General features: G+C 34.3%; 2 protein-coding genes across 27 annotated transcripts; one reads left to right on the top strand and one right to left on the bottom strand.

Moving 5' to 3' along the window:
• Positions 1 to 1,787: 1,787 nt before the first annotated feature.
• Positions 1,788 to 6,836, bottom strand: LOC100254146 (uncharacterized). The gene is made up of 7 exons (XM_010652412.3): positions 6,471 to 6,836; positions 4,678 to 4,749; positions 4,525 to 4,592; positions 2,811 to 2,958; positions 2,645 to 2,728; positions 2,250 to 2,345; positions 1,788 to 2,166 (listed from the first exon to the last, which is right to left on the bottom strand). The coding sequence occupies exons 1-7, from the start codon at positions 6,744 to 6,746 to the stop codon at positions 2,161 to 2,163; spliced, it is 750 nt and encodes a 249-aa protein (XP_010650714.1). The 5' UTR covers positions 6,747 to 6,836; the 3' UTR covers positions 1,788 to 2,160.
• Positions 6,837 to 10,585: 3,749 nt separating this feature from the next.
• Positions 10,586 to 17,901, top strand: LOC100249064 (eukaryotic translation initiation factor 2A). Of its 26 annotated transcripts, none has more exons than XM_010652406.3 (16): positions 10,586 to 10,815; positions 11,304 to 11,398; positions 12,498 to 12,524; positions 12,827 to 12,911; positions 12,989 to 13,343; positions 13,547 to 13,733; positions 13,956 to 14,190; positions 14,270 to 14,338; positions 14,892 to 14,993; positions 15,131 to 15,171; positions 15,736 to 15,869; positions 16,351 to 16,414; positions 16,497 to 16,593; positions 16,688 to 16,806; positions 17,349 to 17,371; positions 17,459 to 17,901. In XM_010652406.3, the coding sequence occupies exons 4-16, from the start codon at positions 12,881 to 12,883 to the stop codon at positions 17,556 to 17,558; spliced, it is 1,557 nt and encodes a 518-aa protein (XP_010650708.1). In that variant the 5' UTR covers positions 10,586 to 10,815; positions 11,304 to 11,398; positions 12,498 to 12,524; positions 12,827 to 12,880; the 3' UTR covers positions 17,559 to 17,901. The 26 variants fall into 26 exon arrangements, with proteins under 26 accessions (XP_010650708.1, XP_019075760.1, XP_010650709.1 ...); XM_019220215.2 differs by having other exon boundaries at positions 12,498 to 12,550; XM_010652407.3 differs by having other exon boundaries at positions 12,414 to 12,550.
• The last annotated feature ends 432 nt before the right edge of the window (positions 17,902 to 18,333 follow it).

Below are 18,333 nucleotides of genomic sequence, written 5' to 3'. Positions count from 1 at the left end.
TTAATTTTTTTACGGTATTACAATTAAGTTTTACATTTGGATTGGGTTGTTGGGTGAAATTCAAGTCTTGTACAACTTGCATCCTTAATTACTCTTTGACAATGGGCGGCTTTGCCATGGATGAAGACACCAAACAATGAGGCGTAAAACATGGATTAATTTGTGTAGACTATTGGGAAGAAAGGGACATCAAATCTCGAAGATTTGCATAGTGTTTAGCAAAGAAGCTTGTTGAATTAAGATATCTACAAAAATGTATCTTTCCATGTCACAATCTTCCTTGTTCATTATAATCATCATTGTTAGCTAAGTCAATACAAATTGTTACCAATAAAATTGGTTTTTAGTCACAGTCACACAGTCTTTTGGTCACCACTAATTAGTCACAATCAGAAAAACCGCCGGTGTAAATGCATTTGGTCACGGGCGCATTTTCGATGGAGTAGAGGGGTTGTGGTCCTTGAGAAGAAAATATAAACAATGGATCCCTTGTGGCTTCTCAAAGTGTGGATCCGACTTTAACATCATGACCCATTAACAAGTGATAAATCCATGTTTAATTGAAGTTTGTCTCATTGATAATTGGGATTAATGTTCAATGATAAAAGAATCGTTTCTAATTGGGCTTGGCCAATGATCCGCATTACATGAGCCTAATTCCAACCCGATTTAATATTTTGTAAAAAATAGTGTTAATACATATTCAATATTTTTAGCACTGAATCGGTCATTAAATCGAAAAAATTATAGATTATTGATTCATTATTCGAAACAATGGTTGAACTATGATTAGATTGGTGATGTCATAATTATATAAATTTTATATCATATAAAATTAAAATAATTACAAGAAATTAAATATACATATGTGATTAAATTATGAAAATAAATATAAATATATCAATATTTTAAATTTTATTAAATAGAACACTTAATATATTTAAAGAAAAAGAAAATCATAATTTTTAGTTTTATTTCCTTGTCTTTGTATTTTATTATTTTAAAATTATCATATTAATTATTTATATTATTTTCATAATTATTATTATAAAAATAAACAGAAATGTAAATATTTATGTTTGTTCAAAGCTTTTATTTGAAAAAAAAAACATTAACAGCAACTCTCTTGCTTTTAAAGCTTGAAGTCAGTGGTTCAAGTCCAAATTGCTGCCAAGCCTTGGGTTTGGATTGGATTGGGCTTCTAGGGCTTGTTTAAGGCCTCGCTCAACCGGTTTCGGCTTTTAATGGGCTTTGGGCCTTTTCCCTTAGGAAATTAGACGGTCCGTCCAATTTGATGGTCCAACCAGCCCAAGTAATTTAACGTCAGTACCAATGAGTCCGATTTTCAAAACATTATATATATTTTTTTCGAAAATGTCAAATTTAATTATATTATATACTATTTTACGTTTTAAAAAATATGAAAAGATTTATTTTTTATTATTATCTTGAGTTAATGTATCAAATATAATCATTTCTTAAAAAACTAGACAATCCATCCGATTTGATGGTCAAACCTTACACACACCTCGACTAATCCTACGAGACCCTAAAGTTAATGACTAATTAAACCTCCAATAGCCCTAAAGGAATTAGAATTAGTGACCAAAAGCAAACCCAAGGCTGAACCAACTGAACTATCCATTAGGATTGAATTCTTAATAATTCGTATTGAACTTGGGTTTACAAAGCTCCAAACCTAACCAATTTTACTTCACAATACTTTGAATAGAAATCAAATCACTTCCCAATGTGATCAGAAGAACAAATTTTCAAAGAAAGACAACTGAACAATGGGCCTATTTTGAAGCCCTTGTGGCTCTTTCAAAGTGTTGAACAACCTTCATTTGAAACAAGAGATCAAGACCCATTTCCCCATTGGGGCCAACCAATTTTTTCAAATCATACCTCACACCACACAGCAAGATATAACAAAAACCCTACTGAACTCAACATTCTTATTTACATTTTCTTCTTGTTGAGTTCTTGAGTAGCTTCAAGGTTAAGCTACTAGGGCTTTGGTTGTTGAATCTTTTTGGCACTTCTTGGGTGCCTTGTACATAGCTTAAGGAAAATGCAATATACAGAAGGGTTTGCCTGTGAAGATGCATTGGGAAGAACCATTGGAGAATGGCAGCATCAGTGTCTTTCATTCTTCAGTTAACCCTAGAAAAACAAATTTGATTAATTGATTTTGTCACATGGCAATTATTAAGTTAATATTATTGACGTTTTCATGATGGAGTTACCTGCCGCCTCCTTCGACACTGTATAATGTACCATGATCGGGCCATCACGTAGCATGGGAGAAGAAAACCAGCAAATTGAAGCAGCGATATCTGAAACTGAAAAGTAAAGAATTTGTTCAGATAAGAGTAGATATGTAAAGACCCATTTTTCCTCTTATATAGATATTGTCTACTTTGATCTCAAAGCCCGCATGACATTCAAATATATCCACATAGTGAAGAGGAGTCCACTATAAATAAGACTTCAGACACTTCTCATCCTAAGTGATATGTAGGCTAATCTCATAACATATGCAAAGTCTACTTTCATCAGAACCGGACTATGCTCCGTGTTATTTGTGTCTGCAAGTGTGTAAATACGAGCAACAAGTTCAATGGCATTATGTTGTTCTTACATTGAAGAATATCGATGATTCCTGAACCATCCCAGAGTCTCTTGTGACCATCAGAGCTTGCCGTATAAGCAAAACTATCAACAACTGTTCAGATAACCACCAAACATTAGCTTCTAAAGAAGATACAGACAACAATTTGGAGGAAATAAGAGTGGGCAGTGCTTACAATGAGAGCAACGGACCGGAGGCAGGCAATGCTACCAGTGTTTGCAACAGCATAGTCTTCGTATTCTGACTGCAGTAGCTGACGTTCAGCAGCAGCTAGCGCTAGAAAATGAGGATCCCGGAGATCAATATGGGGCCCCCATGCTTGTCTGATTAGCAGAAAGGAGAATACACATAGACATTTAGGACTTCAAATTTTTTAGAATCTTCGATACAAAACATAACCTGGAGTTCTTCAGAAGTTAAAATGAGAAAAAACTATAGAAAAACAAAAAATAAATAAAAACCTCTTCAGAATGTGGGGCATAAACACTGATCATCATGTCCATGTCCTGTGCCTCAGTTTCAACAAGTGAGGACACCAAGGTGGCCCTTTTGTTATTTTGCCTATGAGGTTTCTAATAATGTTAAAGCCATCATTGGTAGTGAAATAATGTGAAAACATCAGTCCAGAAAAACCAATTCTGTGTTTTATCGTACCAGGAATACCCACAGACCATGTCCTATGCCCAAGTGACTATGATCCAAGACAATCCCATCAGATCAATACTGACAAAAGCACTCCTAGCTGGCTCTTCCATTCCTTCACCCATGAGGGTTTGTAATAATACCAAGAGAGAATTTCTATGTGTTTGTGTTCCTTAGCTACTTGCTATTTACGTTTTTGCCCTTTAACGACATAGAAATTGGTTGAACAACCGAAACTTCAATTCAGCTTAGCTGCCAACTAAAAGTCTAAGACAACAGTTTGGAATTTATTATCAGACCTAATGACCCTTTTGGTAAGTGAGATTGTTCTAAATCATGATATTAGTAGGGCTCGTATCTACAAATTGCATCATTGATGAATGAAACCACCCAAAAGAAAATCCCAATAAAGCAAGTATCTCAATTCAAAAACTAATTCAATTGACAGCCATGACCTTCTAACCATATGCTATACCTAGAAACCAACCCTTTGATTATCTCAACAATGGCAGTGTGCCTAGGCTTGTTTTTCTCTCAAGAGACCTATCAAATGGTGGGTGCCAAAACTTCCAACAAGCAGCAGCAGCAGAGGCAACTGAATGGTTGGAACCCTTAAATTCTACTCCAGTGAGTAAATTTAAGTGTTACTAAATCAATAGATAATGCAACATGCATTTGAAGAAAAAGATGGCAAAAAAGGAGATTATTCTTGAACAATGTGAAGAATGCAATTTGTGAAATTGCTTAAGGAATTCAGAAAAGGCATTTGTTAAACCTCCACCTTGACTAAAAAGGGTTGCAGTTTGTAAGCCAGGCAAGCGAGAACACAAGAAGGGTGAAATCAATTTAACTGGCCTTACCATCCGTATTTCTCGTCTTACACTTTTCTACTATCTCATTATGTACATTAAGCAAAAAAAGGACCAACATTTGATGCTATTGATCTAATTATTGTTAAAGAGCAGTCACATAGAAATGTTTTCCGGGCCATCCAAACAAGCAATTATAGCCTTTCCTGCTCCTCTTCCTTCAACACTTGAACTATTTGTGGTTTGAATTGCTGTAAAATTTTTATAACTTCCTGACTTTTTGTCTGTCTCCTTAAAAAGCAGTGGTTTATTTGAGAAAATGTAAAGAAGATTAAAGAATGGAATATGATAGGAACTTATAAAGCACGGATCTTTAAAAAAGAATGCATTTGCATACCTGAGCTTTGTACTAAATGCATGGTTTGAGCTGGAGGTTACCTGATATCAATCGCCATTACATCAGGATTGCTTCTGCCTGGTGGAAGAGAATAATTCGGTGAAAATACCTAAAAGAACAGAAAAAACTGACCCATTATTCTTCAAATTATATCTATATATATGATAAATTCAATGTGGAAGAAAAACTATAACCTGATTGCAGATTTCACAGGTGGTGTCGCCTTTCTTGTTGCACCATCTCTGAATGCACTTCCTATGAGCAAACTACATGCCAAACCCAAAAAAATCAATCTATGATTCACAAGTCCCAAACTAGCTGGAAATTCTAGGAACCTGAAGGATCAGCAAAACACACAAACACTAGATCATAATGCAGAATTCCCTGTTTCATAACTTGTTTGGGAATGGAGGGAATGATATGAACAGCACATGCCAAATGGATCTTCCAAAACTTGTTCAGGTTTTCTAATTAGTGTATTGAATTGATATTGAATTGAACTTGGTGCAACAAGGTTAAATACTGATATTTGAACTACAGAATTGATAACCCAAATGGAGTTAGAACCATGAGTAAACACCTCACAAAGAACACCGAGAACAGGATATAAATAAAATTACAAACAACTCACATTCTTGAAATAACATTCTTGAAATAACATTTGATTGCCGAGAAAATGCAAGAAAGTAGACAAAACTAATATTCTGAATGTTAACTCAATTGTGCCTAATGCAACCGTAACCCATTAATGGATTTTTCTTCTTCTTCTTTTTTTTTTTTCAAAGAACATAAACGTAAAACTGAAAATTTCCTTTGTTTCCTCTGTTTCTCAACAACCAAACTAATGTTAAAAAGAGAAAATCACTTAAATAAACATTTAGATCACTTAATAGATTAATTCAAAAAAAATATAAGAAAAAAAAAATAATGACAGCCAAACAAGGGGGGAGAGAGAGAGAGAGAGATTCGGTAAAAGATAACAACAGAATCACAGAATCAATAAATGCTCACAAGATCAAATATCCATGAGTCAAATCAGCCCAGGGAAGAAAAAAACGAAAAGAACACAGAAGATTTAGATTTAGAAAACAAATGTATTTTACAAGCAAGCCCAGAGAAACATGTGAAAAGAAGTGATGTTTCAGGCATAACCCAGAAAAGTCAATGCCTTCAAAGTGCCATGAGAGACAGAGTCAAATGTTGAATGAAAACACTTAGTACTCACAAAACCAAATGCCCACATGTCAATACCCAAGAAAAGAAAGCAATTATTGATGAAGAACACTAGGCAATTCAAAGCACACCCACAGAATAATGTGAAGAGAAGTGATGTTTAAGAAAATAAAATATCAGGAAAAATCATTACCTTCAAAGTACCATGAGAAAGAACAAAAACAAAGCAAAAGAATCAAGCAAATGCATGAATCCGCCAGTACCCAGATGCCAAAACCATCAAAAAAATGAAGCTAAAACGCCATCTTTCACCAAAGTTAAGGAAAACAAGTAAGGCCTTAAGAGTGCTACCAGGACAAAAACGAAGCAAAATAATAAAAAAATGATCAAACCCACAATTTTTTCAGTGGAGTCAAAGAAAAAAAGTTAAGTCCCAGAGAGTAACATTAGACAAAGACAACGCAAAAGAATCAGAAAACGTTCATAGCCACAGACTACCCAGAAGTTAAAACCAAAAAAAAAAAACAATTTTCTAATTTCTCATAGAAAAGGTCAAGACCTTGAGATTTTCATTAGAATGCAAACAAAGCAAAAGAATCAGAAAATGCTCCAACCCAAAAATACCGAGCTGCTAAAACCAACAAAAATGATCCAAAACACAATTTCTCAGAGCAAAAGTCACATCCTTCAAAGTACCATAGAACAAAAAATAAAGGCAAATGAATCAGAAAATGCTCAAACCCGCAAATACCCATATGTCAAAACCAACAAAAATGAAGGCAAAACACAAATTTTCCGGAGAAAAGGTGAATACCTTGAGAGTGCCATTGCAGGCACAAGGGGCCTCCATTGCATGCTCTTCATCTTCTTCCTGGCATATCCTACACTCAACCACAACCCCACCACCTTTGACCATCCCTCCCTCCTTCTTTGAACACCACTCTCCTCCTCCTCCTGCTCCTCCACTGTTAGTAACAGCACACACATTCTCACTCCCTTCACCTCTCACTCCTCCACCTCCTCCATTCACTGATTCAAAGCATGCTGATGCTATGATCCTATCCACACACACCATGAAGTCATCCACCATCTCTCCGTCTCCCCTACCTTCTCTCTCTAGATTGCAAGCAAGAGTTGTTTCTCTCTCTAGAATGACAAAAAGCAGAGAAAGAAAAAGACTGCAATGGAGGTGAGTTTAAAATGAAGAGACCACTCCACTCACAATGGTGGGGAGAGATGGATTTACCAAACAGCCCTTTATAAATTCACCATAGCGCCCCTATTCTCCCAACATAATTACACCTTTCTTCTACAAATATCTTGGAACTGGCAACGAGAAATTCAATGTCAGGCCCATATTCGAAAAGTTCCAAAAATGCTCACCATTATGCTTGGACTTACAGAGTAATTTTGAAGCTCGAGAGTTCGTGGGTGAGGGTAAAGATGTAAATTTGAATAAATAATTAATTTCCAGACTCCAAGTTGTTGAAATGACAGGGTGGTGTTTGGGCATGAAGGCCTTTTAGGGGGAGAGGGTAAAGTTGTAATTTTAATATCATAATTAATATTTAAAAATTCAATTGGATTGAAAGGAATTTGGCAATATTTTTAAATTTAATAACGAAAGAAAAATAAAGTAAAACAGGCTGGTCATCTCTATTTTTTTTTTTTTTACTAATTTCGAATGGAAAATTAAATGGAGGGTCCAAACATTTGATAACGCACCAAATTGAATTCCAATAAATTTATTTTGGAAAAAAAAATCTATTTTTATAGATTATAGTTTGTTCAAATTTAGAATCCATCTCCAAGGTTTTGGACCAAATATGTTTATTTGTTTTATTTCATAATTTTATGTAATACAATAAAGATATTGTGTCTACATAATGAGTATTTATGATATCGTATCGAATAAAAACTAACTCACATCGAATAAAAAATAAAGTTTTTAATTATAGAACTCCTTTTAATCTTATAAACGTATTTTAAAATCGTGAGAACCTCTTTACATTCAAAACAAACAATATTTATATAATTTGATGTGAATTATTATAAATAATATCAATTTATCCTCACCTAATAATATATATTTTTATATAATTTCACTAAAACATATTCTCAATTTTTAATGATATAAAAATAAATCAAGTTAAATAAATAAAAATATGTTGAATACCTTCGTGAAAATACGAAATCCTTGTTAATTTTACCTCAAAAATACCAATTTAAAAATAGAAAACAAAATGAAAACATTGCTCAAGATGAATAAAAATTTCTTAGTATAATTAGTTGTTCGTTAGACATTTGGAGACACAAATTAAAAGCAAAAATACCCATTTGTTGGCTCATTTATGATCTAAAACAAAGGGACCCATGGCTTAATGCCTTGGTAATTAAGTTAGGGCACAACCCAAAACCTCCCCCAGTTTTGGAGCCTATTGTAGGGCTGTATTATAAAGGGGGGCAGGTGAAGTTCAACCTGCCCCAATATAAAACAAGTAAATGAGCATGATTCTTGCAAAAGGGTCATTTGGGTCATTGAATATGAAATGGGTTTCAAACGAGTGACTCCCTAGTAAAAATTCATATTAAAAAATGTGTGGGAGCTTTACATAAATTAGGTTTTTCCATTATTAAAGGGACAAAGGAGGAAATTTTGCATGACAAGTTGGGTGGGTGGGTGTGGAGTGGGGCATGGAATGTGTTTGGATATTGTCAACTCCTAGAAAGTTAGAGAAAGTGAGGGAGAAAAAAGGAAGATAAGATGGTTGTAATTGATTAGAAAATAGAAATTTGTGGGGGAGGCATCCTCAAGTGGAAGAATTGTTGTACAAGGATAGAAGGGACAAGTTGGATAAGAGAGAAAAAGATGTCTTGGTTAGGCTATTATGAGGGTTGTGAATCATGTAAAGAAATACACTCACTTGTAAATTTTTCTTATACCTCATATTTAGGGCACTTGCCCTTTCCCCTCCCACTTTATAATTACATTGATTATTGCTACTTGCTCTTTTGGACTAGTGGGCCCTCAAGTTTAGCCTTTGGGAAGATCAAGGCTTTTGTGATGTTAGGATTTGTGTCAATCCTAGTTTTATGATTATCTCCATTTTTCTTCAAATTTTGAATTAGGGTTGGATTGTAGTTAGGGTTTTGGATTTGAACACTCATCTTATGGTTTTTCGGTTTTTATTAATTTCATCGGTCAATCCCATGACTTAAAAATGGTTTTTTAAAATATTATATTATCAACTAAAACGATTACATCATGAATTTCAGTTATTTCATTATCGATGATCTTCAATTATTTTATTATTGGTACGATACTGACTTTAATAAAATATTTCAGATCCAACCAATTTGAAGATCAAACTATCACAACATAATTCATATGATAAATTCAATTTAATTCAATCTATTTCCATCTGAATTTGGTTAGTCAACCAACAAGCAAATCACATGAAATCTAGAATAAAGAATCCAATCTTTTTACATGGAAGGTAGGGCATTGTTCCCTATAGAAAAAGGCAACCCTTTATTACTAAAAGCTTTATCACCACATATTAATACACAATTCTATGACTTTTCATAACATCACAATGAGTTGGGTTTTTTCTATAGGGAAGTACCACATATTCTTTATTGGCAAACCATGGAAACCATAAATTTTCTCATTAGAATCATATAGGGCACTAGGCTCTAGGCACTTAGATAATGAAGTGGGTTTGTTACATAAAGAATTATTGTTGAATGGGTATTGGCACTCAAAAGAGGCACTACCCAACAACCTTCGTTTGGCATCTCAAGTCATATCATTTACTTCAATAACAACAATTCTTGTTATAAAGCTACCTATTTTATTGTTAGGTGTCACTAAACATAAAACAAATTAGGGTTGAATCATGCATGGAAGAAAATATCAAGATATCGTTTTGGTAAAATTTCGGGAAAAATCCCTAAAAATTGACGATATCTTGCAATATATTAGCGATATGGCGATAAATCATCGATTTTTCCTGATATATCGGATGATTAACATGGGTCAACGAGGTCAAACACGTTATAGTCGCCTCAAAATGCCTTTTTGGTTTAGGGTTCAGCTTACTTATCATTAGGCCAAGCTTGCCCCTTGTTAAATATTATGCACTAAACATATATATATATATTTTAAAGAAAATATTAAAATAATATTTTAAAGAGAAAATTAATTATAATTATTTTATAATTAAATGAAAAAATTTATTTTAATTGATGACCAAAAATACAAAAATTATCATTATAATTTTCTTCATGGTATTTTTAATATCATTAATAGATTAATTAAATATTTAAAAATTATACATATATCACAATTTATTTTATATCATTTGATACAATTGAATTAAATATATCATAATTTTAATATTAATATATTTTAAAATTAAATATATTATAATCAAATATCATAATATTATTATGAAATAATATTTGATGTAATTTAATAATAAATGTACACTTATAAAATTCATATTTTTATCGTTGCATATGATATTATTATCAAATATGATAAATCATATTATACATATATTAAATTATTTAATAAAAAAGTTTAAAATATCATTATAATTCTAATTACATTTTTATGAAGTTTTTTTTTATATTTTTATAAATTTTGATCAATTTTAGGCCTATCGATATTTTTTTCCAAAATATCCGCCAATATATCCAATTCATCCGTAAAATCGAAGTACCGATATATCCATGATTACCAATATTTTCATCATTGGAATTATGTCATAAACCTAAATTTAATTTGATTTGTGATTAAGTCATATCTTAATTTGAAATATGCGAACTTTCTTATGAAACCCAGCCGCGCCTCACCCCAAGACCCAAAATTTTGGTCCAATACCCAGTCAGACAACCTTAGGACAGGGCCCAACCCAAATCCATAAAATTTTCGACGTGGCTTCTTTTCACTGGCTGATTGAGTAGGCAGTCGCACACCAGACCGGCGCGTTCACACAAAACAGCAGCCAGCTCAACGCCCGGGTGTCAGATTGAGAAGACGTCGACGGACTTCTCCGGCGGATCTCCGATCAGTCCATTTTCCCTCGGGAAGCCCGACGCCGGCGATTGAAATTTCCGAAAAGTTGATATCTTTTACATTTTATCTGGTTCAGGTAACCCTTCTCTTCAAACCCTAGGAATGTCAAAATTCAAAGTCGCTCTGTTTGATTGCCAAAAAAATGTAGGAAAGGGAAAAAAGCGAAATTCAACTTGAATCTTAGGTTTTTTATTGCTTAACTCTGGCTAATACAACGATTCAGCTTAGTGGAGTTAAGTTTTTCGTTTTTGTTTATTTTCTTTGCTTTTCCTCTGTTTTCTCTGCAACCAAACGGAGGGATAGCGATTCCACATTATAGTATATATAATTGTTTGCCTATCAACTTGAAATTTTTTATTAAGACTCGTCACTTTGAGTGTTGTATACGATTGTGCTGTATGTATTGTATCTTCGTATTTGTGTGCTTTATTAAAATGTTTGTTCATGGGCGTGGCTGGGGTTTTCTTTGTGTCTTTCATTTTTATTTTTATTTTTAAAACTTTTTGAAATTTCTCAAAAATGGAGAGTTGTGTTTGCCAAGTCTTAGAAATGGCAGCTTCTCAGGAAAAACAGTTGAATTTAGCAAAACAGTTTGCGCAGAACAGTGATGGTTGCGAGGGCAGAGGCAGTGGTAGCTGTGGAGGTTCTGCATTTGTGTGGTATGATAGTATCTTTCTCATTACCACTTTTCGGTTGTTGATCAAAGAATTAATGCAGCATGACAAATAAATCAGAACTAGAAAGCCTCATCTCATATTTTTTTCTTCCCTTTTTGATAGCCAAAAACCTTATCTTATCTATAGTTGGATTTGATAATAGAAGTATGATTTATCAAGGTTAGAACTTGTTTATTCATACCACCTTTAGAACTGCTATCAGTAATGCTGTATTTCTGGGAGGCTAGTTGGTAATCAGAAGTGGGCTTGCTATCAACCATGGGTGACACTAACCGGCAACTAAGGCAACTTATCCTATTGGTTGCACAAAACTGTTCAACTAAGGCTTAAAAGGGAAAACCTTTTAGAATTGGCCTAAACTAGGAAAGGGTCTGTAGAGGAAGAGTTCAGAAGGCCCATTTTACTCTAAAATATGACCTTGTTCTAATTCTAATGGTGTTTGTCCAGATTGAAATTTACATTTTTTATGACCTTGCTCTTTCAGACTTGCTTGGAGCAGAGTTGCCTAATTGTCTGAAATCCCCAAAATTTGTGATTGCTGGTGCTGCATTTTTCTGTGCCTTTTTGTATAGCCCCGTGTACATAGGGTTGCTCCCTTATTGTTAGACACTTTTCTCTCGTACGTTGTGTTTCCTATCACAAAAAAGAAAGGCTTCCTGAGGTGGTAGATATGACTTTTTAAATATGCAGCAATATGAGCAACCTTGTACTGTTCCAAGCCGGAGACCAGTTAAGTTATGTTCACATTGTTTGACTTATGAATTCATTGGAAATCTCATAGTTCCAGTAGCACTGATCTGGTGATTTTAGTCTTTTGATATATGGTAGCAAAGGTCATTAGTTGCCATGGTTGTAAGTAATAGAATTTTCGGGCACTTCAGCATTTTATATCACAGGCCAAATAGAGGTTACAAACGTAACTTTTTGATTCTTTTGAGTGAAATTGTTTGCATGGATGTCTTAATTCCTTTGGCTTTTTCCTGTCTACTTCTAACAGAAATGAAACCAAAAGAAAGTACTTTGAAGTTTGAACCTTGCTAGGAATCCTTCTAACCAGAAGTGGCTTTGGTGCCCTATGCAGGTAGCAAAAAGGCAGGCTCCTGTGCGGGTGAGAAAGAAAAATCCATCACTTAGGTCTTGATACACTCGTTCTACCTTAGTTCCTTTTAAAAAATGGAAATAATTTGTGTGTGAAGAAAGAAGACAACTAGCTGGTACTCTACAGAATTATATGGACAAAAATAAAATGTATATAAAAAATTCCAAGTTCTCTAAGATGCACAAGTCAAATAAATTGTCCCTTATCTGTTCCTTGAAGTTCACTACTCAGAATGGCTACATTTTCCATCTTTTTTTCTTTGGAGTCAAACTGTTCTTAAAAAGATCCATCAGCAGTGCTCTGTTTTGCAGACATTCTGCTGATAAAGGGTAGCTTGTCCTTTCATTGATTCCCCTGTCAGCTTCATGGATTCTGTGCCATCTTTGGAGATTTTAGGTAATTCTTCCCTCTCCCTGCATGGTTGACCTTTTATTTCTAGCTCTTCTCTTATCTTCCTTCTTCCTTTCTCTTAGTTCGAGCACCAGAAGGGTTCTCTCTATGGTGTGGACCTCCATTCAACAATGGTCAACCTGCTGTCAAGCTTGAAAAGGTTATTTGTACCAATGCAAAGTTCAGCGAAGATGGGTCCAGACTCATGGTGATGAAATCAGACTCCACTGTCAGCATATACGATTGCAGCAGCTCCAAAGAGATCAGATCATTTGCAGTTCCCAATATGTCTGCAGCCACCATGTCCCCTTGCGGGACCTATCTTCAGACCTTTCAAAGACCCTCAACACCACAGGAAAAGAATGTCATCTTATGGAAGACAGAAACCGGTGCTCCTGTTTATCAACACTTCCAGAAGAACATGACCAAAACCACATGGTATGAATAATAGTTCATGAGGTTTTATTGTTCTGTGAATTTCAATCATTTATGTATAAAATTCAAGCATTTTGATATTTTTTCATAGTTTTGTTATGGTTGGTGCTATGCTTTGATTTTACCCCTCCAAAATTGATGTCAATCTAAAATTTGATACTCAAAATTTTTATATGATTTCGAGTGTCTAATTTGCTTGCCCTTAGGCCCTCAGTTCAATTTAGCTCTGATGAAGCTATTGCATGCCGTCTGGCAACAAATGAGATACAATTTTTTGATGCTCGGGATTTCTCTAAAGAAATTATATATCGAGTTAGAATTCCCGGAATAGCTGCTGTAGAGCTTTCTAAGGCACCTGGGTCCCATGTGGCTGCATTTATTCCAGAATCTAAGGTTTGTGTTCCACTGCTTAATACTTATTTCTGGGATGGTTCCATGGTTATTTATAGGTCACTCATTGGGTTAAAGTTCTGCAAATTAAATGAATTGCCATTACTGCTTTACATCATGAAATTCTGAAAATCTGATATTCTTCAACAGATTGTATAGAAACTGGTTAAAATTGGTCAAATTGTTGGAATCATTCATATGACATTAAGCCTCCTCTTTATGTAGGGAATTCCTGCCAGTGTCCAGATATTTGCTTGTGGTGAAAATTCAATGAGTCAACCTGTTGCTCGACGAAGCTTTTTCCGATGTTCAACAGTGCAATTGAGTTGGAATCGTGGCTCTACGGGGCTTCTAGTTCTGGTTCAAGCTGATGTTGATAAAACCAACCAGAGTTATTTTGGAGAATCAAAGCTGAACTACTTGACAACAAATGGAACCCATGAAGGCCTTGTGCCACTCAGTATGTTACTATCTTAATTGTGCAACCCAAAGTCAGTTTTAACTGCCTTCAGGATGCTTATTGTTTGGTATATTTGCAGGTAAAGAAGGGCCAGTTCATGATGTTCAGTGGTCATATTCTGGTTCAGAATTTGCTGTTGTTTATGGATGTATCCTTATTTTCCTTCCATATAATACAGCAATACTTCGAACAGAAACCTCTACAAAAAGTTTTCCAAGGTTGAACGCATCATTAATCTTATCAGGATAAGCTTTTAGGTTAAGCATTGAATTTAAGTGCAGAGACCTCAAAAAACCTTTTAGATGCGTTATAACTGTTTAATTTTATCTGGTTACACTAAACAATTTATTTATTTATTTGTGAAAGTGTTTCCTTTTTAACCAGATGGGCCAAGATCAGTTAATAAAACAATAAGATCATTTTAAATTTCTTTAGGTAGGACTTACCGGTGGTGTTTCATCTACCACCAGATATTTGCCTTCTATTAAGTTACAGTTTTTGGAATCAATATGATGAATGTTTAGTTTAATTGAAAAACTTTCAGTTTTCAAGACTAGATATTTGTTGTCAGTGCTTCTCTTATTGAAACTTTGGAGTATATGTAAAGGGAAATGCAGCCAGTTTGTAGCCTTATATTTTTCTTTTCAGAAATATTTTCTTGCAGTACATTGCATATTGTTCTGTCCCTTAGCCTATTTCAGTTATGCCTGCAAAAGCAACAGTGTTTGACAAGAAGTGCAATCCTCTGGTTGAGCTTGGCACAGGCCCTTACAATACTATTCGATGGAATCCAAAGGGGAAGTGTATCCTTCGGTTAAAAGAAAAAACTGCATTATGCTTTTCTACACTAATAATCAATGTGTTACAATTTTTTTTTTAATTTCTCATTCATCTTCCTTTTCACTATGTATTTGTGTGGCCTTAATTCCCTGGTTTGCAGTCCTATGTTTGGCAGGTTTTGGAAACTTACCTGGTGATATGGTATGTAATCCAAGATTATAATACTTTCTTCTCTAATTTTCAATTGATTCCTCACTGCAATATGCTGGCTTTTGCTTTTGCAAGTTGAAAGTTCTATATTTGGTCATAGTGTGAACTTGGTAGCACTCTGCTCCTAGAGAAACCGGATGACTAATACAAAAATTGCAATATAATCATGTACTGAGAGAACTGGAAAAGAGCAGTTCTCTGCTAAAAAAATTCAATTGGTACCTGTTGCTTGAGATAGAATGGAGTCCAGCTGCAGAGAAATTAAAGTTCTAAATTTTTACTAGTATTACAATATCCACATACATAGCTTCCCATGATGTTCTTTGGCTACCGTTCTTTCCTTTTCATAAATGATGCTTTATTGTGGCTTAACTTTCATAATTCTTTCTGTATCTATATGTCCTTGTATGTAAAATTGTTCTTGTATGTAAAATGTCTATTTTCTTCCTTATACCCCCAGTTATAAAGTAGCTACACCAATTTATACGTTCAGTACCAAAAAATTCATCACATTTTCTTTCTTGTTCCTTGTGTTCATGTTCTTTTGCACTTCAGGCATTTTGGGACTACAAGGAGAAAAAGCAGCTTGGAACAACTAGGGCTGAGTGGTCTGTAACAAGTGAATGGTCCCCAGATGGATGCTATTTCATGACTGCCACAACAGCTCCAAGACTACAAGTTGACAATGGGTAAATTGGTCTTTTGATTTGTTATATCATCTTGTGGGTTTGGAGAAGAGGGGTCAATACATTCCATTACATTTTCTAAATGTTTTTAAATTTAGATGGCATACCTTTATGCTGATGTGGATGTTCAAGTGGGGGAAACCTGAAATTGGGGAGCTACCCTAGCTGATTCTCAGGTTTTCTCTAACTTGTTTGACTACAGCCGGTTCCTTTTTAGCCAAATGTTATAAGCAATGAATTTTATTCTTTGCTTCCTTCTTTCGAAAAAGTGTATATACCCTTTTAACTGTTCATGACTCCATTTGGATGCTGTCTTTCTTCCTTGTCATATTCTTTTATTGTAATTTTAGTTTTTATTTTTTGACTCCTTTCATATTAGGTTGGTGGTGTGTGTATTGTCATGTTCAAACGAGTTTATTTAGTCTATTAAAATATGAACTTATTCTCTGATAAATTCTTTTATCATTATGTTTTATTGCTGCAGGATTAAAATTTTCCACCCCAATGGATCACTGTATTTCAAGACGATGTTTGATAAGTTGTACCAGGTCAGTGTTGTCAGTAACACTTATCCTAAGATCCTGAATCAGCTTGTAGTTTTTATGTCCTTTTTTTTCTCTGCCAACACAGGCTGATTGGAAACCGGAATCACCAGATAGGTTTGGTGAAATTGCTGAACTTGCCCAGTCCATTGACTCATTAAAAGTTGGAGAAACCAAACAACAAGGTTTATCTCTTTTTTGGTGTTGAAGAACCTTTTTTAATTTTAAATTTTGTAAATGCATTCTTTTGGTTTATTGGAGAGAGTGGCTCATTTTCAGGGCAAGGTTCAAAATCTTCCGTGGCTCCTAACAAAGCCACTTCTGCCAACCCTCCTACTCAAAAACCTGCTGCATATCGTCCACCACATGCAAAGACTGCAGCTGCCATTCAGACCAAGGTACATAAAACTACATCTGGAAATTTTATAATTAATGACTGAACTCATTTAGGACAGTACATGTTGATAGAACCATTTCATTTGTTCTTCATTTTTTTAAATGGGTTATATTTTGATTTTTGTAACATTTGTTTCTTTATATCTCATTGGTCCTATCTAAAACCAGGTCAATTAGGAAATGGATGAGTGGCCTTGTTTCTAATCTTGTTTTTTTCTTTTTTTTTGGGTGAGGTTTTACTAACATAGAAAATAAGACAGTTACAATTTGTGTTTAAAATGATTTAGAGATGATAACTTCTTTACATCACATCAAAACGCCCCCCCCATCCTATTATCATCATCTTCATCATCCTAAAACTTCCGCAAGAGACACAGTGTGGGTTCCAAACCCCAAGGTGAAGACCCAAAGTTGATTTTATCAATTGCTTTAGGTTTCATCGTGTGCATATTAATGTAGTTTTAGACTTTAAAGTAGGAATTATTGAGTCAGCTATTGCTTTTATGTGTTTTCTGACGGTTTTAATGCTTGTGTAATACACCAGCTATTTGGAGGGAGCTCTACAGAGTAAGTCCACTACCTACAGATTTGTTCTTAACATGCCCTGTTTTGATTCTTATAATGCTAATGATGTTGTTAAACACTATAATACAGAGAAATGAGCAAGAACGCTGCGAAAAACAAGAAAAAAAGGGAGAAACAGAGGGAGAAGAAGGCTGCTGAGGCCGCCACTGCTGCCAATAACGGTGCATGATTAAATCTCAATGTATCATACCTATCTGCCCAAATACTTAGGCTGGAATCCGAGGCTTCAGCTCTGGGGTTTCTCAAAGGTACCATTACCCTGTGGCTGGACTCTTTAGGCTTCTTAAAAGAATGAGGCAATCACAATTTTTATACACATATAATCATGTTTTGTATTTGAAATTTTCCGGGAAAGTTTTGTTTGTCTTATTGGGTAACATACTAATTTACAGCTTCGAGAGATTACTTGCCCCGAATAATAGTGTGGTGTTTCACTGGGCACACATCAACTTTTCTACTATATCAAATTCTTATCATGTTCAAGCTCAACAAAAGGTGTTGTTTTTGGTCCATGTCCATGGTAGTAGCTTGAAGAAGGGTCTGTTTGGTAGTGATTCCTGAAGCGCTATAAGCACCTTATAAAGATTAGGCATTTAAAGTTGTAAAAGTTATTTTTAAAAAATCTAAAAAATTATTTCACAATTTCTTTGATTGTTTTTCCAAGCATCGTTTTCTTTAGTTAGGTATTCAATTACAATAACATGTTTGACCACAAAAAAAAAAATGGAAAACAGTTTTCTATTTTTAAAAACAAAAAAACTTGGTATTTTCAAAAAATATTTTTAGTTGTTTTTAAATGTTTCCACTTGATTTCCAAAGACTATTTTCAAAAAATATAACTACACATATGAAGAATGATTAACAATAAAATATTATATATAGAAGTTATTTAAACATATTTTTATTCTACAAAATCATTAAAAAAAAAAAAAGTGTCTTCAGAA

This window comes from Vitis vinifera, chromosome 5, assembly GCF_030704535.1.
Source record: "Vitis vinifera cultivar Pinot Noir 40024 chromosome 5, ASM3070453v1".
Lineage (NCBI taxonomy): Eukaryota > Viridiplantae > Streptophyta > Magnoliopsida > Vitales > Vitaceae > Vitis > Vitis vinifera.
This window is presented reverse-complemented; position numbering and strand designations above follow the sequence as displayed.